Genomic DNA, 24,083 nt, shown 5'->3' on the forward strand with positions numbered 1-24,083 from the left:
CGAGATACGAAATTAAACCGTTCCGAGGCGCCTTTCGTATCATGAGGTTTTCGTATCTTGGACCACATTTTACATGTTAAATGGCTAATCCGTTCCAAGCCCTCCAAAAACACCCCAGTAAATTTCATAATAAAGCTAAATTGACCTATAAACAATGAAATACAACAATTTGGACCATTCAATACCTAAATTAATAATAAAAATGCAAAACCTGTAAATAAAGTGTATATTAGTGTACAAGAAATATTATATCTGTAACGTAAAATGTGGAAGCTTACCTTTCGAATGAGGCTATCTCCGAAAGTGGCGGCAGAGGAGTAGGAGGACAAACGGCAGATAACGTACGTACGTTACATACACTTAACTTTACGAAAACACAAAAAATTTAAGGAAAACTATAAAACTAAAATTTACGAAACACATTAACAAAACTGTAACACTTAACTTTACAAAATATTAAAAATAAAAGTTTTTTTTCTTTTTTTGATTTTTAATTTTTTTTTTTTTAACTTACGTAGGCTTTTTTTTTTTTTTTTTAACCGAATTTCAACTTCATCACTACTTCCAACGTTCCGTTTTTTCATCACTTGGTTCTTCCTTTTTGCTTTCAACTTTGTTTTTATCACTTGGTTCTTCCTTTTTGCTTACTCCTGCTAATGCTGAAGGCCTCCTTAAAAAATTACGATCCAAGGAAGATTGCTTCTGCCTACTTTTCACAATGTTCCTGATACGACTCAGGCAAACGTCATCGAACTGCGCAAGCATACGACCTGTGTGAGCCTTTTCGAGGTGTCTTTTTTCGATAAACGATTGCACTTTATGAAAAGCGGCTAGAACATCCTTAATTTCTGCCGTTGTCATTGGCTCCTCCTCCTCTTCCTCGCCGCTGCTAGAGAACTCCTCTTGAACGACGTTGTGTTGCATGGCCTCCAACTCCTTCAGGTCATCTGTCGTAAGCTCCTCTTGGTGCTCCTCGAGAAGGTCGTTGATGTTGTCCTCGTCGACGACCAGCCCCATGGACTTGCCGAGTGCAACGCTTATGCCTGGGTAGCTTCTTCTCTTCCTCCGTGATGTACGTCCGACGAGGCATTTTTTTCCAAAAAAGGCCAGTCTCATCACAATTGAAGACTTGCTGAGAACTGTAGCCTTCCTTGGTCATCATCTCGTTGAAAGTTTTCTTAAATGCTTCGGCCGCTTTCGTGTCCGAGCTGGCAGCCTCCCAATGACGCACCACTGAATGAATGCCAGTCCGTTTACGGAATTTCTCGAACCAGCCATGCGAAGCCTTGAACTCTGGGGTTTGCGTTGAAGTCCCTTCCCCTCCGTCGTCTTCCGCCTGGTCAATCAAATCGCCGAAAATAACGCTGGCCTTGTGGGCGATTGCTGTCTCCGTCACCGTATCGCCAGCGATTTCTTTGTCTTTTATCCAGACGAGGAGCAGCTGTTCCATCTCGTCGTGCACGTGAGTCCTCTTGCTGGACAAAATAGTGATGCCCTTGGAAGGTGTAGCTGCTTTAATGGCATCCTTCTGTTTAAGGATGGTGCCTATTGTCGACGGATTACGTCCGTATTCCTTTGCGATCACACTCGATCGCATACCAGCTTCGTACTTCTTGATGATCTCCATCTTTGTCTCTAAAGAGAGCATGCGCTTCTTTCTGTGAATTTCAACTTTCTGGGGACCCATGACTATGTTATCTTGTACGTAATTTACATATAAGTAACACAATAAATTTTTCACACAACACGATCATAGTACTGCAACGAAATCACTAACGAATTTGTTACTAAACGAAATCGTTGGACCGAACGAATGCCGTGTGCGTACGATAACGATGTTGGTACGAAGAGGCCGAGATAGGTACGCCACCACGTATACGTCTAAGATGCATGATGGGAGGGATGCTGTCCAATAGGAGATAAGGATTTCACGGTGGTGACTAGCATCAGGAACCAATGGGAGAGCAGGAGGATGGTGGGGAGTCTACTAGTACTAAGATGGCGGCGCGCGGTGCTAGTTTCAAAATTGTTATCCAGGCGAATCTCGGACTTTCAGAAACCTTTTGTATCTTGAAAACTTTTCGTACGTAGAGCCGTTAAATTTTTCGCATTGGCTTTCGTATCTCAAGTCTTTCGTAAGTTGAGCCTTTCGTATCTCGAGGTATCACTGATATGCCAGGTTCATTTTGATGGGCGAAGGCTTCGAGATTTGGTGAGGCATTAGATAAGTTGGACCATATTTTCTGGACTCAAGCAACACCCTTCACCCTCTCTGGGGTCATGGGTCCTACCACTGAAACCCTTATGCCAGACCAAGGTACATTACAGGGGTTATTGCTCCCTTTGGTCACTCACAGTTAGGATTATAACATTTCCAGATAGGTTTTCAACATCCAATATTTTGATGAAAATGACTCGCCATAGGAGTGTCTCCTGCATATAAGGCCAAGGTTTGTATTTTATTAGGAACAAGTAATAAAGTTTAGTGTTTTTCTTTGGCATACAAAACAGATAATTTTATCAAATTTCTCTTGTCGCCCATCCTGCTTTGTCCTCAAGAGCTCAAGGGAAAAGTGGTTTGTATGTGACTGCAGGAGAGTAAGGCCCAATCCCTGCCCCTGGATAACTATTGCACCTTTTCATCATGGTCACTGATCATCTCCAGATCATGCTGAAGTATACCATTATGTAAAATGCTGTGGTTTTACTCTTCGTAATATTTCTATGTTCCAATATACAAGTCTGAAGTAATCAATTCAGGTATTTGGACTTGATTAAGTTCCCAAATAATGCACATTCCATCTCCTGTTTTGTTTGTTTCCCTCAATATTCGCTCATAGTTTTAGCATCATCCATACTATTAAATTACAAGTTATTTAAGAAAATCTACAATACCCAAGAAATTTGATAATGTATCACAAGACACTATGGTATTCATGTAATATTATTAACATTGTAGTAGCAGTCTTTATGTTTTGTATGACTTTCATTTTGGAATTTGCTCTTCATTTATGCTTTTATGCTAAATTGTTTATAAATGTATAAAAAAAACTGCCCTGCATCCAATGTGGCCGTATTACAGTTGGGAGACCGTGCGCCGTAGGCTAGGCTAGGCCTTTCCTTCAGTGAGCACACTGGAGAGACACAAAATTGATGCTAATAATAGAACATTAAAAATACGCCTAATTCCACAACTCGCGCCCAGGCGGTTAAGAAAAGACTGACTCGGTGGCGTAGAAGGACCACTCTTCACCCAATGAAAGCAAGATTTCTTGCTTTCATCTGTGATTTAACCAGTTCCAGCTAGGAGCTAGAAATTATCCTATTGTTAAGACCGAAGGTTTGTAGCTATGAAAAATACAAATTATCTCAGAAAATTTGTCATATTGAAAACAAGCTGAATTATCAGTCTGTTATCACAAATTTATGAAAAATTGCTAATGATTGTCAGTAGTTAGCCTGTCAGCCATTTGCAGTGAGTGGATGTAAACAAAACCATAGCACCTCCCATTGTTAATTTGTTATAGATTTCATATGAAGTCTATCTTTTTTTCCAGTATACTCTCACACTATTGCATTTCATTCACAGAATCATATTTTTTCCCTTACAAAATAATTTAAAATTATTTTAAAATAAATGGATGATGAAACATAATAAAATTGTTTTTTCCATAAAATATCCTTGTAAAATAGGGGTGTGTCTTATACGAGAATGTTCTTATACATGGGCAAATACGATAAATTTCAAAATATTGAACTCTTTCTAGAAAAAATTAAGAATAGAACTTGTAAGCATATTGTCCATAGTCAGTTTAGCTCACCAGATTGATTAAATTATATATGTAGTCAACAGTGATAGTCTGAACTTTTGTATGTGAAATATGCAGCATTGGGTAATTATGATGAAAGAAAGTTGTTTGAGGGCTTGGCTTGTAGCAGGCCTTGCTTTTTCATGACAAATAATCTTCTCTCTGAATTACTCGCACTGCATTAAGGCTTCTAGTCCTTCTAGTCTCAAAATTTGATGCATTAGGAATACAAGGTGGAATTATCAGGCTTTATTCATTACAGATTTAACTTGGTTATTTCTTTGGAATTGAATTATTATGCTTATGTTTGTATAGTTTGTTACTAAAGAGTGCTTATGTTTGTATAGTTTGTTATGAAAAAGTTTCACCACTCTTGAGAGTATATAAACTGAAAATAAGTTTAGCATGCCCTCATGCACAATTTTTAAAGTTCCATTAGTAACAACTCTGGGAAATGCAGTGGTATATGACTTAATTAGTAGTTGTGCCCTTGATTTTGCTATTAACTGCTTTTCATCACTTTCAGGTTGACTATGGTGCAACAGCAGAAGAGCTTGAACAGCATTTCCATGGTTGTGGTGGAGTTAACAGAGTCACTATTTTGTGTAACAAGTTTGATGGCCATCCTAAAGGTTTTGCATATATAGAGTTTTCTGAAAAAGATTCTGTGCAAATGGCAATGGCTTTAGATGAGTCTTTGTTCAGAGGAAGGCAACTAAAGGTAAATCCATATTTTAGGTGTTACTGTAATACTAAATTAGTCTTACCATGAAGGGACAGGGGGTGCAGTTCACATTGGTATACTGTAGGAATTAACAAAGGTTATTTGTTATATTATATATAATATATATCTATAAAGGCCGCCCTCGGTTAGCGGCAGGGGTTCCGTTCCTGGCTGCTGACGCCAAGTGATTTTCGACACTAAGCGATTTTAAAGCCTATGTCCGCCGCACACCTTCTATCGAAATTGTAGACCAGTTAACAGTGCCCTAGACCAGTCAAATGGCGCTGTAATCCTGCAATGGCACAATAATTAAAATTATATTTATGCTGTATAGTACTATAGAATTTACTATGCTGTACAGTACATTATAATATATTATAGATACTGTAAAGTAAAAAAAAGCCTAGCTTTAATCCTTTGGTTGTCTAGAGTATGTAAAGATATAATAAGGTTTTATACAGTGTACAGGTAGCTGTAGTGTTTGTTACAATAATTTGTCTTGCGATAATCTGATTTTATGAGAGACCAAATTACAGTAGCCTAACTTTATCCCATCTTGTAGTTACATAAGTTCAAAAACAGCAAAAGTGAATGAAGAAAGTTTGGTTTTAACATCATAATTGTTGTGTAAACGTGTACAGCCATGAACAACCGAATGAGAAACAATTTTTTTTTTTCTAAGTACAACTGAATTGGATAACATCTGTTTGGCTTGTATTTCAATCATCGTACTACAGTAATAGTACACTATTACTGTAGTTGTTAAAAATGACGTTATGTAGAATAGAACTGAGATATCTTAACATAGTAACTTTATTTGCTATAGATCAAAGATCAATAGGTAAATATACTTTTAAATTTAAACCTAGTTATAACTGAAGCTGAGAAAACTGTTCAAGCTGCTAATGGCTATTATCGTGCATCGGCAACAAGGATAAAACTCTAGTAAACGTATGCCATCAAACACAACCATAGATAAAATTGAGATAAAATCATTTTAATCAAAACTACTGTGCTTGAAAGAACACATTTTACTCTTGGTTTAATCCCAATATAAGATATTGGTTTCATGCCAATATAAGATAAATAACGTAAAGTTCGTTTTACGATGATATAAAGGAAAATTGCGAACGGAATCACAGAAATTTTAACGCAGTAAATGACGACAACGTAATCTGTCATTAAAAAAAAAAGAAATTAGTTCGCAGTCACAACGAGACATATTCAATTCATATTTCCACCCATAAACATGTATATAAGAAAAAATAACCTTGTCTCATATAAGTCAAGTATCTAGATATTCTTTATGCTAACTAGAAGCAAGAAAATTAGCTCGGAATTGCATTAAATACAGTGGGGCCTCGCTTAGTCGCGGATCAGAAATCACGGATTCAGTTAATCACGGGCTTTTCCTTGCACCACTTCTCAGTCTATATCGCTGGTATGAATCACAGCATCGCGGGCTTGTCCGTGGCAGGCTAAGCCTCGTCCAGTTCTGATAACCAGCAAATGCATGAACAGATTCACATTATGATATTAACCCTCTTACGCCGAAGCGATATAATCAAAATTGTCTCCCGTATGCCAGGCTGGTCTGGGAGTGAGCGCGGAAGCGGAAAAAATAATTTTTTCAAAAAATCACAGCGCGCTTAGTTTTCAAGATTAAGAGTTCACTTTTGGCTCCTTTTTTTTGTCATTGCCTGAAGTTTAGTATGCAACCATCAGAAATGAAAAAAAATATCATTATCATATATAAATGATGCGATATATGATAGCGAAAAAAAAAATTTAATATATAATTGTATTCAAATTGCGCTGTGCGGAAAACGTTTAAAGCTAACGAGTTACTTTTTTTCGTTGTATTTTAAACTAAATTGCGATCATTTTTATTTATAACACATTGTAAAACGATCAAAGCAACACAGAAAAAATATAATCACAAAATGATGCATGAATTCGTAACGTGCGGACGTAAAAAAATGTTTTATTCAAAAATTCACCGTAAATCTAAATATTGTTCTAGAGACTTCCAATTTGTTTCAAAATGAAGACAAATGATTGAGTATTACAATACTGTAAGAGTTTTAGCTTAGAATTGCAGTTTTCGACCATTTCGGACGAGTTAAAGTTGACCAAATGTAGAAATTTTTATATATATATTTTTTTTATATGCAAATATTTCGAAAATGAGAAAAGCTACAACCTTCAAATATTTTTTTCTTTTTATTCTGCATGAAATTGCACACATTTTCATATATGAAACTATAAAACGCCTAATATGAAAATTAGCAAATATTAGGAGAATGCGACATACGCATTTCGGAGATTTGCGGCCGCGAATCGGCGCGCGGAGGGAAGGAAAAAGTTTTTTTCAAAAATTCACCATAAATCTAAATATTGTTCTAGAGACTGAATTTGTTTTAAAGTGAAGATAAATGACTGAATGTTACTCAATTGTAAGAGTTTTAGCTTACAATTGCATTTTTCGACCATTTCGGTTGAGTCAAAGTTGACCGAACGTAGTTTTTTCCTATTTATCGTGGTTTATATGCAAATATTTCAAAAATGAGAAAAGCTACAACCTTCAAATATTTTTTGTTGTATTCTGCATGAAATTGCGCACATTTTCATATATGAAACTATAAAACCCCTAACGGAAGGAAGGAAAAAGTTTTTTTCAAAAATTCACCATAAATCTAAATATTGTGCTAGAGACTTAGAATTTGTTTTAAAGTGAAGATAAATGACTGAATATTACTAGACTGTAAGAGTTTTAGCTTACTATTACATTTTTTTACCATTTCGGTAGAGTCAAAGTTGAACAAACATGGTTTTTTTTCTATTTATCGTGATTTATATGCAAATATTTCGAAAATGAGAAAAGCTACAACCTTCAAATATTTTTGGTTGTATTCTGCATGAAATTGCACACATTTTCATATATGAAACTATAAAATGCCTAATATGAAAAGGAACAAGGAATCGGCGCGCGGAGGGAAGAAAAAATTTTTTTTGTACATGCAACTTCCCCGGCAGATATATACTTAGCTATAGTCTCCGACGTCCCTGACAGAATTTCAAATTTTGCGGCACACTCTACAGGTAGGTCAGGTGATCTACCCTCCCGCCACTGGGTGGTGGGACTAGGAACCATTCCCGTTTTCTAATCAGATTTTCTCTGTCGCCGGTTCCAACAACACCCATTGTTGGTTCCTCCTGATTTGGATTTTGTTTTTTCGCTTGCCGTGGATCTTTCTTGGACTGTCTTTTGGTGACGTATTGGATCGTTGGCTTGGCATATGCTTTTGTGGATTTTTCTTAGGATTTGCTTTTTCTGATTTCTCTAATATGTCTGACGCTGGTACTGTATTTTGAGTGTGTGCGATGGATGACTATAAGGCGAGACTACCGAAGGGTTTGGTAGATCCTCACACTGTATGCATGAGGTGTCGGGGTAATGAATGTTCTATTAAGGGGGCCACCCGGAACCCCTATATATGGTGGTATAGGGCGAAAAATGCAAAGTCATGAAAAAATTCATGGAGCTTCATATGGCAATTGAGAATACGTATACGAAATATTTCGCCAAAATTCCTCTTACTTTCGTAGTTACAGGGTAATTAGTAAACATAACTCAATAAGCCTAAAACATTCATCCGTACAAGAAAATGCAATATTTCTTGTTATCGTAAATTTTAATAATTATTGGCAAAGAAATTGTGAGAAATGGCATCTGTAGAGATTCCGTGGCTCGCAGAAGCGAGTTACTGCGAGTATCTGGTTCAATCATGAATCAGTTGGACCATAGACTTCAGGTAGATTACACGTTCGAGTTTCACCTCGTGACATTCACTTGCATTTACGTATGTTTATGTATGTTTCGGCAAGAAGTTCATCATGCCAATGAGGAAAAGACAAGGAAAACATCTCGCTAATATACAGACGAAGAAAAATCGCTCAAGTATTATTACAGAATATCGTAATATACGCGTAGTTAGTGAAGAGAGAGGGGAGGGTCGCCTAGTAACGCCCCCTTCTTGCCTGACAGCACACGTCACACTGTGCCCAAGGCTATGATCTTTGAGCAAAGAGATCTTCATTTATGATAAATAACATAGTTTTGGTTTTTTAATACCCAAAATGGAATATGAAATTCATAATAATCATGATTTACTAAATTGTCTTTGTAAAAAGAGTACACCTTCAAGTTTCACCTCTGACATTCTCTTGCATTTACGTTTGTTTATCTTTGTTTCGGCAAGAATGTCATCATGCCAAAGAGGAAAATACAAGGAAAACATCTCGCGCTAACATACAGAAGAAAATTCGCTGTAATAAGCCGAGTTAGTGAAGGGGAGAGAGGGGGTTACGTAGGAAGGAGTGCCCCATCTTGCCTCAAGCAGTGCTCCAGGCTACGATATATGAGCAAAGGGATCATCATTTATGAATAAATTATGATAAATAAAATAGTTTTTGTTTATTAATACACAAAAAAGAAATATACATTCATAATAATCATTATTTATTAACTTTGTCTTTATAGAAATACGAAGGAAACCTTTGAACGCCCGTATCTCAAAACTATACTTATTGACCTTCAAAATCTATCTCCTCACTTAAGTTTTAAAGCTATAACATTGGAATTTGGTATATAACTCAGAAAGACATTATAGAACAATCAAATAGAGCCCTTTTTTCCAATTTTTGTTTCATCTTTTTTTTTTATAAATTTTTTTCTCGTGATTTATAGGGTTTATTTTTTTACCATATTGAAAAATTCATATATAGCAAAAAATGACTTTTAGAAAAAAAACTCTCCATTTGATTGGAGGTCTACATCAGGTCTATATATGGTAGTAATCCCAGGTCTTAATATTAAAGATCAAGGAAGGAGATAGAATTTGAAAAATGGTTATTTTTGGGATAAATTGCCCTGGCGTCACAAAACCAAAGGTCAGAGGCGAAAATCATATGCGGTTTGGAGATGTCCCAAGTCACCTTATTCTCTTTCTTCTTATTTGAGGAAGTTAGAGGTTAGAGAAGGACAGGGTTAGGAAAGCTTCGTCCAGAAGCTCCAGTAGGTCTCGTACAAACGAGCTAGTCGAGGATGCTTTAGAACCTAACCAAAATGTAGTTGTTGCAACCTCTCCTCCAGTTTCAGCCCCTTCTCCCGTCATCGAACCTGCAGATTTGTCTTCAGAGATGGCTGGCATGAAAGCCGCTCTGCGCAGGATGGAATCACAGTTGCTTGCAATGGAAGGTAAGAGTGCTGTGAGAAGTGATGTGTGCAGTGTTCCCAGTGTAGTGGAGGGGTGGTGTCTGATCGGCTCCGCAACGCTCCCAGATCTAGACCTCTTCCAAACTCCCAGGCTCAGTGGAGGAGGAATGTCAAAAACCGTAAGGAGGTTGTAGAGAATCCCCACCGGTCAGGCGTCCCTTCGGCAGGCCCTGTTGTCTGGACCCAGGGCCATGGATCGCCACAGGAAAGGCATCCTTAGGAAGTGCTTTTCGTCATCCGATTCGGCTTCTCCAAGGCGCAGATGGAGTTCGGCTGAGGAGTCTCGCCCTTTGAAGAGATCCTGAAAGGCGCCCAGCAGTGTTTTAGACTCCAGCCCGGAGCACTTCCCTGAGGAGTCGCCGTATGATTCAAGAGAGCCAGGAGATTCCAGGACAGCCCTGCTTCTCGTGCGGCTCTTCCCTCTTCTCCGAGGCCTCTCTCGCCTTCTCCTGAAGGAGATCAGGAGAAGTCCACTAAGCGCATTCTTGTGTACCTTCAAGAGCAGCTTTCAACGTTGATGGGCGCGCTGGATAAGGATCCTCCTCGCAGGAAGGACATCGCGCTTCCGATCAAGAGGTCTAGACTTCTCTCCCGGAAGGAAAACCCCCCTTCGCGCAAGGGACGTGCTTCTCAGGACAGGAGCCCTTCTCCGAGAAGTTCTAGGCGCCTCTCCCCTGTTAGGCGCTCTTCTCCTGTTAGCCGCTCCTCTTCTAGCAGGCGCGCTCCTCTTGATAGGCGCTCCTCTCCTAGCAGACGCTCTTCTCCTGGTAGACGTGCCTCTCCTCGCAGGCGCTCTTCTGGCAGGCGCCTTACTCCTGTTAGGGGCTCTTCTACGGATAGAAGCGCCTCTCCTACCAGATGTTCTTCTCCATGTAGGCGCTCCTCTCCTGTCAGGCGCTCTGCTACTTCTGGACGTGTTCCCCCTGGCAGACTTGCAGGGGAAGTGGCCTCGTCTCACGAACGTCTTCGAGTGACGGCGGAGGAAGACTTGGAAGACGTCTTGGAGGAGGAAGCCCCCAGAGCTGTGGGTTTGTCAGACTACAAGACTTTAGCGGCCCTGTTGGTGCAGGAGTTTGGAGACTCCCTTAACCCGGCTGCTCCTCCTTCTCCCCGATTGCTTTTCTCCAGCACCAAGGCATCGAAAGGATCCTCCTTCCTTAAGATGCGTCCCACCATCTCTATGAAGAAGGCCTTGCAAGGAGTTGGGGAATGGTTAAGGTCCAAAGAGGAGACAGGCAAGACGGGTAAAACGCGCCTTTGTTCCCATACGTAATACAAACCATCGGTCCTCTAACAATAGGAAATAGCTAGCGGCAGCTGGAACGGTCGTAAGCTTCGAACAAGGGGAGAACGGTAGTTAACTGCTTGTCCGACAGACTGGGAGGTAAACAAATCACTTTTGCTTTCGGCCGCGGGTGTGAAGGACGTGTTCGTCATCGCTCTCTGCCCGCTTCATCGTCGTATGCTTTGTTTATATTGTGTTTTCTACTAATGGTTTGTTTGACTTGAAAATGAAACTGTAAGTACACTGTTTTCATTTTCATTACTTAATTATTAGCCAACATGGAGCTATCGCCGTAGATGCGGCGATTTCCGCTCTTTTCATGAAATTGATACCCTTGAATTATGTCTCGGTGCCGAGGGCGGGCGCGCTCGCGCCGAGTCATGTATTTTGGGCGAAAGTGTGTAATTGAAAAATGTAAGTACTCTTTTCATTATATTTTTGCCCTGTGCGTTCGTTGCCGAGGGCGTGATTGCGCTCGGCACGAGCCTCTTATTTTGTATGAATAGAATGCAATGAAAGTGGATTCGCACCCGGGAATTGATCCTTACGATTTATTTTCTGTGAAAGTGAAATCGGAAGTGCAGTATTCTGTTTCATTTTCATATATATTTTATGATAGCATCATATTATTATGGATCAAGTTTCCGCTCTTACCCGGGAATTGATCTTTTCCCCTTTAAGTTCTATGAAGTGAATCGCAAGTGCAGTATTCTGTTTCATTTTCATATTACTTTTCACTGCTGTGCGGGGGTAGGGGAAGCGAAGGTCTGCCAGGAAGTCGTCGGAAAGCTCTCCAGCGACTCCCTTGGTATCCGATTCTTCATCTTCTTTCCTGCCCCCCGCTCAGCTTCCTAGTTGTATTTTGTATTTGGGGTCTTCCTTGCGTTAGGGGTGGGGCATGTCTTCCCCCCGTGTGTGAGGGAACCCCTCTTACTAATTTGTCTGTGCTACCGCAGGTGCTACATCTGTGGGAGACGACCTTGGACAGGTATGGACCACTGCGGCGGCAGGGCGTGCCTAGCATCCACGGGCTGCTGCAGCGTCTAACTCATGGTCATGGGGCGGTCTCCACTACTACTTCCATGGCCGCTTATCTGTTCCCCCCCCCCGCCTGGTCTACACTCCCCATGCTGTGTCGGTGACGCCGTCTGCCGCTACTAGGGCCGGTCGCCGCCGTACCGAGGGGGGGTATGCCGCCGCCACCTGTGTTCTTCGTGTTGCCTGCCCCAGACTTCCGCTTTGTCCAGCAGATCGCCCCTGGACCGGCCGCCAGTACCCAGGTTCCTGCTGGCTGCCGATGATTCTACGAGGCGATGGCTGGGCCTGCCGTACCTGCCGCTGATGTGATTCCCGCTGCTGGCTTGGCTGTCCCTTCTGGGTCTATCCGCTGCCGCTGTTACTGCCGCTCTGAGCTGGTTGCTGTACCTGTCGCTCCTCGTTCCTGCGCCTGTCCATGCTGGTCCTGCCCACGGTGTATCTTCCCCAGTCCCAGGTCCTTCCGGACAGGTGCAGTCGGGCCGTGTTGCTTCGGCAATAGCCCGGCTCCGGCCTGGATGGAGGACCTGATGACTGTCCTGCATGATGAGCTGACGAGGAAGAGGAAGAAGAAGAGGAAGGTGTCATCTTCGTCTTCATCATCTGCTGCTGCCTCTTCCCCTTCGACTTCTAAGGCCCATAAGCCGAAGAAGAAGAAGGCTGTGCCTTCCCCCTAAGAAGTCTCCTTCGGGAACTTCTAAGGGCCCGTTCCCATCCCACCTGGTGGGACGGGGGGTCCTTTCTGCTGGTCCTCCTGCTCCTTTGGGAGCGGGGCCCGTCTCCCCTTCTGTAAGGAAGAGATAGACGGGGACCAGAGGAGTACCGGTTAGCACTGGTACTTCCTCGCCTGGTACTAGCGGCGATGCCACTACGCCAGGTTCCGGCTCGGTCACTCGTTCGCGAGAGATCCCGAGTGTACGCTCTCCCTCGGGAGACCGTGCAGCCAGAGTTCGCTCGGCGCCATGACCGCGGCACGGAGCAGAAGGCTGGGGAGAGCCGCTCAGGTGACTCTCGCCAGGCCAGCGGCCGCTCTCGCAGCGACCAGCTGGTAACCCGGGTTTCCCCCCCTAAGAAGGCTCCTTCGGGAACTTCTAAGGGCTCGTTCCACTCCCGTGGGACGGGGGGGTTCTTCTGCCGGTCCTCCTGCTCTTTAGGGAACAGGGCCCCGGTCTCCCCTTCCGCAATGAAGAAGAAGACGGGGACCAGGGCGTACCGACTACCACGGTGGTACTTTCCTCGTTTCGCCTGGTGTTTGCGGCGCTGCCGCTACGCCAGGTTCCGGCTCGGTCTCTCGTTCGCGAGAAGTTCCGAGTATATAGCCAAATTTTGGCGCCAGAGTTCGCTCGGCGCCAGGACCGTGGCACGGAGCAGAAGCTGCTGAGAGCCGCTCATGTGACTCTCACCAGGCCAGCGGCCGCTCTCGCAGCGACCAGCTGGTAACCCTGGTAGACGTGACTATCTGTCTGACCAGCCACGGGCTGAGGCTGGGAAGAGGTTCCCCCCTCCCGATCGTTGGTGCCAGCCTCGGCTGGTACCAGCGGGATGACGCGCCGCGAGTACACGCACCGGTCTCACCGCGACAGTGGTCTCTGCAGGTTTCCTGACCGCCTCTCCCACAGGGACCGGGCGGATAGGGGGTGACTAGCAGCAGCCTCCTCTGTCACACGAGATCTGGGGCAAAAAACCCCCCCCCGGCTGTTCTCGGTCCAGCCGGTTTGTTCCTGTGGGAAACTGGCTCGACTATCCACTGCAAGTTGGCGATCGCCTGCAGCCCTCCAAGCCCTGCTGGTTCTGCCAGCGAGCGAAAGAGGAGCGTCATGTCCTCCTCTCCCGTGCCAGCATCTTATTGCGATTTGCCCACCAGGAAGGCGCAAGGCACAGTGGGGATGATCGTGAGGGGCATGCCCCACACGATCCCGGTCAACGACGCCATCGTACCAGGTACGATCTTTGGACCGACCTGGACGTACGCGCAAGTGGCAGGAGGAATCCGAGAGGGGTCTATCGCAGTTCCTCCTCCTTAAGGGGGAGGTTCTCAGAATGCTCTTGTTCGAGGGGCTTGACGGTCCTACTCTGCAAGATGCTATGACTTCTGAGATCCAGAGGAACTTTGTCGAGGTTATGGCGCTGATTCGTCAGCGCAACGACCTCGGGGAAGGATCGCCGCTCCCACTAGCAGAGCCCACGTCTCGGCTCGAGTCGTTTTGGGGCCCGAGAGGGAATCCAAACCGACGGTGGGTCTGCCGCGATCGGAGCTTGCCGATTCTGTCTTGAACCAGAGTCTCTCGTCTCCGGATAAGAAGGCTCTCTCAGATCTGGCCGGTCGAATAAGCTACTTCCACCTCCTCTACTGCGACAGCGGCGTTTCTACGTGTCTTCGGACACCGTATTTAAATACCCCTTCGGTCCTCCTGAGAGGTTTCGACCTCGATGAGGACTGGAATGAGTCTGAGGATTGTATCGGCTCTCTCCTGTCAGGTGTCGATCAGCCCCACCCAGACGATGTTCACAGTGGCGGCAGACCCTTACCTACAGGGCGAGTTCGTAACCCTCCTTGGGAAAACGTTTTCTCCTGACGATACGTTTTCCCTGACTCTGAGAGGCCATCGCCGCAAGGCGAGGGCTGTTCCTACTCTTCTCCAACTGCTAGTTCCACTGGGAAGGCGAGAGAGTATCCAATTCCTCCCCCATTCCCTCTTTCCTTACGGCTACGAGGGAAATGGGAGGGATCCTACAGAGATTTCTCTGTAGGATCCCACGTTGGGGACTGCGCTACCGGGGGGACCTTCGGGTCCTACCTGACGTAAGCCCCAGTCGCTGATGAGGGATCCTGCCCCACCTCCTCAATTCTACGGGAATCGAGAGGACCACCAGCCGATATCGTTTGACGAATTCGGTGGGGGTTTTTGCAGAGTGCTTAGAATTCTACGAATTTCTAGCGCATTCAGTGTTTTCAAGTTTTTTTACGATCTCCAAACACTTAGGCGAGACCACGGTCCAAAGTGAGCGAGGCGAGAATCCCCGATAATTGTTACACAATAATCGGGAACCTCGCCTATGCTCGAATTCCTGGAATGTCTAGCATTGGGAAGAAGACTGCTGCTGAAGAAGACTATCTCACAGTAGGCGACCAACCTGGAATAGAGAAGAACGGACGGGAACATCCAGTTTGGCTTGAACTATCGTCTTCGTTATTCTGTTCACCATTGAAGCTTTCCTTCGAGGAAGACTTCTCCTTCACTCTCTTTGATAGAGATCGAAGGTGGTCGATCTCCAATCCTTATTTTGTTTTCTTGAAGGAAAAGAATTTAGGATGGAGATCGTTGTTCAGAATCCTACAAATATACTACGTATATTTAAACCTCTCGCGACATGATTCTGCTAAGCAGTTGAATTGTCCGAGGGGTATGGCGCATATCCTAGTTACTATACGGATTTGCGACTTAGATGAGGAGTATTCTAATTGAGTTGCAACTCGGGGAGGGTTGCCTGCAACCTCCCAGGAGTTTTCCAGTTGTTTCAATTTTATATACTTATGGTTTTGTCACGACAACACCATTTCAGCTTTTGTATTTACCGAAATTCGTTTCGCCTAAATATAATTGCTCGAGCATATCTTTTATGCTCGGTGGTTCTAGCCGAACGCATTCCTTCGTGGAAAGGATTACTTGGCAACTCAGGATGACGAGTCAGCGACAGCTACTGTGTATTGAATTGCCCGACTCCCGAGGCAATTCAGTACCATGCTGCCGCTTCGAGAGCACTGTTGGTTGTCTTTCTCCCCTGCTTGATTTTGAATACCAACCGTATCTCTGCCCAACAATCACAAGGACTTAAGTCTCTGATTAACGGTGGGGATTCTCGCATACATGAATGACCATCTACTGCTGTGACGCTCAAGTTCATCGCCTTCAGTATTGCGAGAATTTACAACAGATATCTCTTCGACTTTCATCTTTCTGTTTACCGCAAGGTAACAGAATTCTGTAATAGTCTCTTGCTACAGTGCGAATGATTTTTGCGGAATCTGAGTTTGTCCTCAAAATATCTCGGATTCGTAGGTGTGCAATTGTTCATTGTTCACCCCGGATTAGCAGATGTATTGAAAGACATCTCCTACTCCCACACCTGCCAGCTCTACTTCCAAACGTTCAGCCCATGAGAAGCAGTTCTTCAGGTGGCTTTAGGGGCCCCTGTGTTTTCATTACTGAAGAACGCCCCGCTTTCATTGCAATACTACGACTTGCTCACCGGACAGCAATGAAATAGCGGTTATTAGCGTTTTCAGTCATTGTTGTAAGCACAGGTTCAGAATCTTGAGATTTCCTTCTCTCGATTCAGCTGGAAGACGTATGGTTGCATTCATTGCCTACCTTCGTCTTCAACGTCACATAGTGTTGTTTCTCCTTAGCTGAGATTCAACTACTATGAGAGTGTCTTGCCTTCAGGGACCTAGGTCTCTAGACGGCAATTGACTTTCGCCTTTTGAGCATATGCCTTAAGAGAATCATCACCTCGCCGTCCGGCATTGGTGACAAACAAATACATTATTTGTTTGGTCTCTCGGCATAAACCTTTAAAAAGGCGAAGGTCACGTGACTTACTCGGATGCTTGGACAACTCGCCTCACTTCCGATACCGAACCAGTCAGTCGGCAGCTGTCAGAGCGCCTGAGTCAGTTACGAACTACGCTGTGAACATAGTTCGGTGGTTACGGAGCAATCATTACTTCGTCCTAATAGCTTGTCCCAGTACCCATACCATCGACACCCACCATGGAGTGGCGGTGTCCTATCCACTACCGAGAACTTCGCTGCATGGGGATAGGAGGATGCGAGACACTTCGCTGCAGACGGATAGATCAGTATGGGTACTGGACATCACCGAAGTCGAGAAGAGGGATAGGTCATGCGACTATTCCCTTCTTTTCCTCTGAGGGAACTGCGTGACTTTTCCTGCGAAGTCAAGCATCCAGGGGATGGGGATCCATGACGCTCGATTTCGTACCGAACTTCGTAGCGAAGACTCAGAACTCTTCGGTCCCTGACGATTTGTTTGAGTCCTTCACAATCCCCTCCCTAATGGACTTCACCGCCTTCGATGCGAAGGAGATGCTTGCTTTGTCCGCAAGAACTTCTCCTGTGGCGCAGGTACTGAAGGCATGGGGTCTGGTCCAACCCAGACCACATGCACCTCCTTCTACCTTCGGGATATTGCCCACAGGTCCTTGGATCTTTTTCCTTGGGACCCGTGATGGCTGCTCAACACGTTGTGTAGCGAACCTAGACCCTTGCAGGCTGAACAGCATCGAGTCTCTCTCTCTCTCTCTCTCTCTCTCTCTCTCTCTCTCTCTCTCTCTCTCTCTCATTTACTCAAGAATTTTTATAGTATATGTACTATATGTTTTAAATACTTTCAAATAATAATAATAATTATAATAATAATAATATAACTAATTACAAAATTGATATTATGTGATAGAATTTTAAAGAAATATAATAATCTGTCTATTTCTCTTTTAATTAAGGATAACTCTCTCTCTCTCTCTCTCTCTCTCTCTCTCTCTCTCTTTTGCTGTCATGGTGGTAACTCCCACCCTCTGTTTCGCTGGAAGTGTTATAAGTGTATTTTTTGAGAGAACAGAGAGATAAACACAGTCTCTCTCTCTCTCTCTCTCTCTCTCTCTCTCTCTCTTACTGAGATGAAAGAATTTTTATTGTACTAATATGTAAAATGTTTATTGATATTTTCAGTTGTTAATAATAACAATAATAATAATAATGTTCTAAAGGGTCCACAAAAATACAAAGTGTAAAAAGTCCGGGTATAATTTTGAAGACTTTATAGAAAGCTTTCGAACCCTTCCCTGGGTTCATCTTCAGTCCAAATGAACAATTAGTTACAACAAGTACAGAGGTAAATTAAAAAAACGAGTCGTTGAAGATCGTTGACAACGGTCGTTAACTCGTTAATGGGCCAGGTGAAGAAAAAAAAGAGGGTAGTTAACAACAACTAGGTGATATCCTCTCCCCTATCAATCCTTCTGGCTGCAATTCTGTTGGATCTTCGTACAGGTTGTTGCAACATTACATGAAGTCCTTCATCCAAGGGCGTAGATTGGGCACCGTAATCAGACTCCCCCGGGGCAGCGGTTACCTGAACTGGAAGAGGCAAGGCAGAAGCAGCATCAGGAGAGGGAAAAACAGAGCCTGTCCTACAGTTAAAATCTTTTAAAAACATACTAGTAAAATAAAAATTAACAAATGGGTCTTCGTTGACAAAAGACTTGTATCCTTTGAATGATTCTCCTAAACTTAAAGCAGCTCCCGGAAATCTACCTATTCTGAGATTTATGTCCACTTTTATTCTTTTCACTCAAAAGAAATAAAAAGTAACGTTATTATGAATTTTGCTTTACGCGCATACAGAATTTGCGACTCCGAATATATAGACGGTGAACTTAAACACATCACGGCTACTTTTAGAAGTCTCAGATGTCCCCCTCACTTCATTGAGAAAGCAATTTCGCGAGCGAGGAAGTCATTCTATGGACTGAGAGATAATACCAAGGAAAAACCAAAAAGATATTTGTCCCTTCCCTTTAATCCAGAAGTCAAGAATATAAGTGGACATATAAACAAAAGTCAGAAGGAAACTAAAATTGTGTTTAAATATGAAAATACAATAAGATGTTCCCTCGTAAGAAACAATAATAATGATAAAAATCCCATAGTCCCAGGCGTTTACGAACTACCATGTATGGATTGTAATAGTAAATATTTTGGTGAAAGTGGATGGGGACTAGATATATGTTTGGGCGAACATAAGCGAGCTTATGAACTACAATCACAAAACAGCGCAATAGTTGATCATAGACCCAACTGGAACGAGGCTAAAATTATCTTTAAAAGTAACACTGTAAATGTCAGATGACTAGTTGAGGGAGCTGCTATAAGTTTAGGGGAATCATTCAAAGGATACAAGTCTTTTGTCAACGAAGACCCATTAGTTAATTTTTATATTACTAGTATGTTTTTAAAAGATTTTAACTGTAGGACAGGCTCTGTTTTTCCCTCTCCTGATGCTGCTTCTGCTTTGCCTCTTCCAGTTCAGGTAACCGCTGCCCCGGGGGAGTCTTGATTACAGTGCCCAATCTACGCCCTTGGATGAAGGACTTCATGTAATGTTGCAACAACCTGTATGAAGATCCAACAGAATTGCAGCCAGAAGGATTGATAGGGGAGAGGATATCACCTAGTTGTTGTTAACTACGACTCTTGTTTTTTTAATTTACCTCTGTACTTGTTGTAACTTATTGTTCATTTGGACTGAAGATGAACCCAGGGAAGGGTTCGAAAGCTTTCTGTAAAGTCTTCAAAATTATACACGGACTTTTTACACTTTGTATTATTGTGGACCCTTTAGAACATCATATATACTCACGTGATAGAGTTTTTCCCTAATAATAACAATAATAATAATAATAATAATAATAATAATAAAATTGTAATTACAAAATTTGTATATGGTAGTATTTTAAAGATAAAAAAATTACCTTTCCATTTCACTTACGTAAGGATAACTCCTCTCTCTTACTGAAATGAGGGAATTTTTATGGAAGATGCATGTGTTTATTAATATTTTCAAATAATTATAATGATGGTAAAAATTATAATAATAATAAGATAACTAATTTCAAATGAAAATTCTTCCCTTTGTCTTTTTCTCTATCAATTTCCTTACCTACTCTTAACTCCAGTGACGCCTGAAGCTTGGAAGCGGTCAAATATGTCCAGTAACAGTGCCATACAATACTCAACGAATTTAATGGTTTTTATGCACTCTCTCTCTCTCTCTCTCTCTCTCTCTCTCTCTCTCTCTCTCTCTCTCTCTCTCTCTCTCTCTCTCTCTCTCTCTCTCTCTCTTACTGAGATGAGATAATTTTTATGGTACATGTATGTAATAAGTTTATTATTAATATTTTCCAATAATGATACTAGAATAAATAATGCATAATAATTATACTAAAAATGTAATTACAAAATTCATATGTGAGTATTTTAAATACAATAATCTTTCCATTTCGCTCTTTTAAATACTGTAAGGACAACTCTCTCTCCTCTCTCTCTCTCTCTGCATCTCTCCTCATCTCTCTCTCTCTCTCTCTCTCGGTGCAAGTGTTAGAAGTACGTATGTATGTACGTATACACCTTTAAGGGTACTAATGTTTAGGATTACTTTGAAATTATATTAATACAATCTCTAAGATTAATACAGTGATATGATGATAATTTAAGTTAAATTTCATGTAGGATGTTACATAAGGTATACATCTGGTGTTTCTATTTCTTCCTTCTTTTATCTCTCTCTCTCTCTCTCTCTCTCTCTCTCTCTCTCTCTCTCTCTCTCTCTCTCTCTCTCTCTCTCTCTCTCTCTCTCTCTGTTATCGGCTGTTTATATATTTCCTAATGGTAAAATGTTTAAGATGACTGAAATGATATTAATAATGCCAATTCAGTGGTATATTTGATACAGGATGATACTTTAAGTATACATTTGGTATTTGAACCTTCAAAATAGGCAGATATAGGCATTTTTAGAAGGGAGTTCTAACTTTTGTCATCAGTTTCGTGTGTGGTACTTTGTCAAAGGCCTTTTGGAAATCTAAGTAGAGTATATATCTATTGCTCTACTACTATCGTAAATACCTATCATGTTATCAAAAAACTCCGAGAGGTTTGATAGGCAGGATCTGTTTTGTCTGAAACTGTGTTGGCTGGTTAACAAGTTGTTTCTATCAATGTGATCCACAATTTGATCTGCAATTATTGACTCAAAAATCTTGCAAACGACTGACGTTAGGCAGATTGGTCCATTTTTGTAGACTGGGGGCACATTTCCTAGTTTCCATCCTTTTCGTGCCTTTCTTTGTTCAGCACTTTTTCTGTACATTTTATATAGGTGAGGAACTATCTTCTCTTTTAGCTCTTTAATTTCTTTTCCATGAATCCCATCCGGGCCAGGAGATTTGAACTTGTTGAGTTTGTCTATTTTGTTTATAATGTCCTCTTCTGTAAATATTTTGTTCAGTTGGTTTGCCCCTTCATAAAAAACTTATTCAATAACTCTGCTTTTTCCCGTAGGGGACCAATGCTTTTTTTTATTGGTTTCCTACCATTAACATGCGCAAAGAATTCTTTTGGGTTTTTTTTACAAACTAAACTGATGCAACTCTCTTATCCTCATTTATCTTTGCATTTCTTAATAGTTTGTCCACCAATCTATAGAGTTCTTTATGCCTGCTTGCTTCTATTGGTGTTGGGTCTGGGTTCATTGATTTGTGCAATCTGTCTCTTTCTCTTATCTTATTTTTAATTTCCCTGTTGAACTACTTTGGCTGAGGGTTGCCATTTGTTAGTATTTGCCTTAATGGTATACTTCTAGAGCATTTTTCTGTTTATTCCTCATGAAAGGCTTCCCAGTGTTTATCTATGCCTGTGTTCTCGTTGTACTCTAGATTTTTAACGTGCTCCTGTAGCTATCAAGTCTTGTCGAAGGTAGTCTAATTTCATTAATCTTCCTCTCTTTTTTGAACATGAGATAATTTTATGGTTGGTTTTGCCTAGATTTGCACCTACTGAAAGGTCAGATATTAGATTATCTTCTGTGATAGGACGATGTCTAGTATGTTGTTTCCTCTAGTGGGTTTGTCAACCCATTGATGGAGGAGTTGACTTTTTACAAAATCTGAAGTCTCTCTCTTTCTACGTTTGATGCGGAGGTCATTGTGTCCCAATGTACTGCTGCATTGAAATCTCCCATTATTATACAGAGCTTATTATTTATCTCTTGTCTTAGTAGTGCATACAGCAGCTCATTGGACATTTGTGATTGGTGGGGAGGTCTGTACACTAGTATCAGAGTTGTCTTCCTCCCTAAGCTGTTTATGTTGATGCCAATCACTTCTTGCATGGTTGCAATTTTACACTATTGGACTGAGGTGGTCCCTAACATATAACATAACACCTTCATCTTTTTTATTGAGTCTTATCTTTTTTGAACAATCTATATCCAGCTATCTGGTACTCTCCTACAAAGTCTCGTTGCTTCTCATATCCATGTTTCTGTGAAGATATGTACTTTGTTCCGAATTGATTGTGCATTAAACTGTGCCAGTCTGAGGGACTTTTCTAAGTTCTCTTTTGTCCTCGGTGGCTTTATCAGTTTCCCTTACTGTCACTGTTACCTGCGATTTCTTACACACACAGAGAACCAATATGACAACTAAATTTTACCATGCCCTTGGTCTAAGCAAGAGAGAGAGAGAGCTGTCATCACAAAAATGGAGAAGACTCTACAAGATTAATAGTGCTGAAGCAGCAACCATTTTTAACAAAACTTGCCTGTGAGAGGGTTTTCTTCTTCTTCTTTTTAAAAAGCACTGCAATGAAAGAAAATAAACTAAACTAAAATGCCCTTAAACAAAGGATTAATGTTAAAGGAAAATTTTGTACATGAAACTTTCCTGTCAGACATATACTTAGCTTACGTCTCTGACGTCACGACAGAATTCAAAACTCGCGGCTAACGCGACAGGTAGGTCAGGTGATCTACCTTACCCGCCGCTGGGAGGCGGGTGTAAGAACCATCATACCTTTCTTGCCAGATTTTTTCTGTCGTCGGTGTCGACCACACCTGTTGTCGGTACCTCTGACAGTTTGGATTCTTTTCTCGTTTTCGCCCTGGATTGTTTCTACGGACTTTTTGTGAAGTACCCGATCTTTTGGCCTGGCATTCGCGATTTGTGGACAGTTTTATTGGACTTTTCTTTGGATTTTTGCTTTGTAATTTCTTGGATTCATGATGTCTGATGTTGATACTAAGAAAACTTGCTATGTTTAGAGTTTGTTGTATGACTGAGTGTAAGGTGAGGCTACGAAAGCTGCGTAGACCTCACACGGTATGTTTGAAGTGTAGAGGGAATGAATGCACCTTTAATAACCCTTGTAATGAATGTGAAAAGCTGAATGAGGATGAGTGGAAGTCTTTGTCTTCCTACTTGAGGAAGCTTGAAAAGGATAAGTTAGGAAAGTTGGTTCTTCCAGGAGCAGTAGTAGATCTCGTATTAGCGAGTTGGATGTAGATAATCCTATTTTAGAAGTAGCTCCTTTGTCAGTTTCAGCTCCTGCTCCCTGCACCGAAGCCGAAGATGCGCCTTCGGAGGTGGCCTCAATGAAAGCCACCATTCGCAGTATGGAGAGGAAAAATCAAGCAACCTAGAAGGTAAGAGTGATTCCAATAGTGATTTGTGCAGTGAACCCAGTGCAGTGGAGGGTGCGTCTGATCGGCTCCCTAATGCTTCCAGGCCTAGACCTCTTCCAGACTCCCAGTCCCAGTGGAGGAGGAAAGTCGAAAGCCGCAGGAAGGTTAGGGAGCATCCCCAACGGTCAGGCGTCCCCTCGGTAGCTCCTGTTGATCGTTCCCATAGGCTACCTTGGATCGCTCCAAGAGAGAAATTTTGCGACCAGTGCTTCTCGTCGTCGCCTTCGCCTTCTCCTAAAAGAGGATGGAGCTCTTCGGAACGCCTCGCGCCCTTCGAAGAGAGCCTGGAACGCTCCCTGCGCCCGCCCTTTCCAGCCCTGAAGTTTTTTCGGAAGAGCCTGAGGTGGAAGCGAAGAAGCGTAAGATCTCAGGAGTGTCGTTCACCGAGCGAGATCGAGCCTCGTCTCCTGTTCACGAGTTTGTGAATTCTTCTGCAAGGGTGTTGGCTAACCTTCAGGCGCAGATTTCGGCTCTGGCTGGCTCTCTTTGCGTGTCTTCTCGTCGTAGGAAGGACGTCTCGCTTCCTGTAAAGAAGTCCAGGCTCCCCTCTACTGACTCTCGCTATTCGACGGAAGCGGCGCGCTCACCTGTGCGTTCGGATTCTCGCAGGAGGCTTTCTGCTTCGGACAA

General features: G+C 42.5%; 1 protein-coding gene across 1 annotated transcript in view; it reads left to right on the forward strand.

The window, feature by feature from the left end:
* LOC135215538 (polyadenylate-binding protein 2-like) overlaps window positions 1-24,083 on the forward strand; it is a 175,224-nt gene that overhangs the window by 130,863 nt on the left and 20,278 nt on the right. Inside the window, exon 4 of the mRNA XM_064250370.1 lies at window positions 4,336-4,530. Within this exon, the coding sequence (XP_064106440.1) occupies window positions 4,336-4,530 (195 nt within the window). The remainder of the gene's footprint in view (window positions 1-4,335; window positions 4,531-24,083) is intronic.

Source organism: Macrobrachium nipponense, chromosome 5 (genome assembly GCF_015104395.2).
Source record: "Macrobrachium nipponense isolate FS-2020 chromosome 5, ASM1510439v2, whole genome shotgun sequence".
In the NCBI taxonomy this organism is placed as follows: Eukaryota; Metazoa; Arthropoda; class Malacostraca; order Decapoda; family Palaemonidae; genus Macrobrachium; species Macrobrachium nipponense.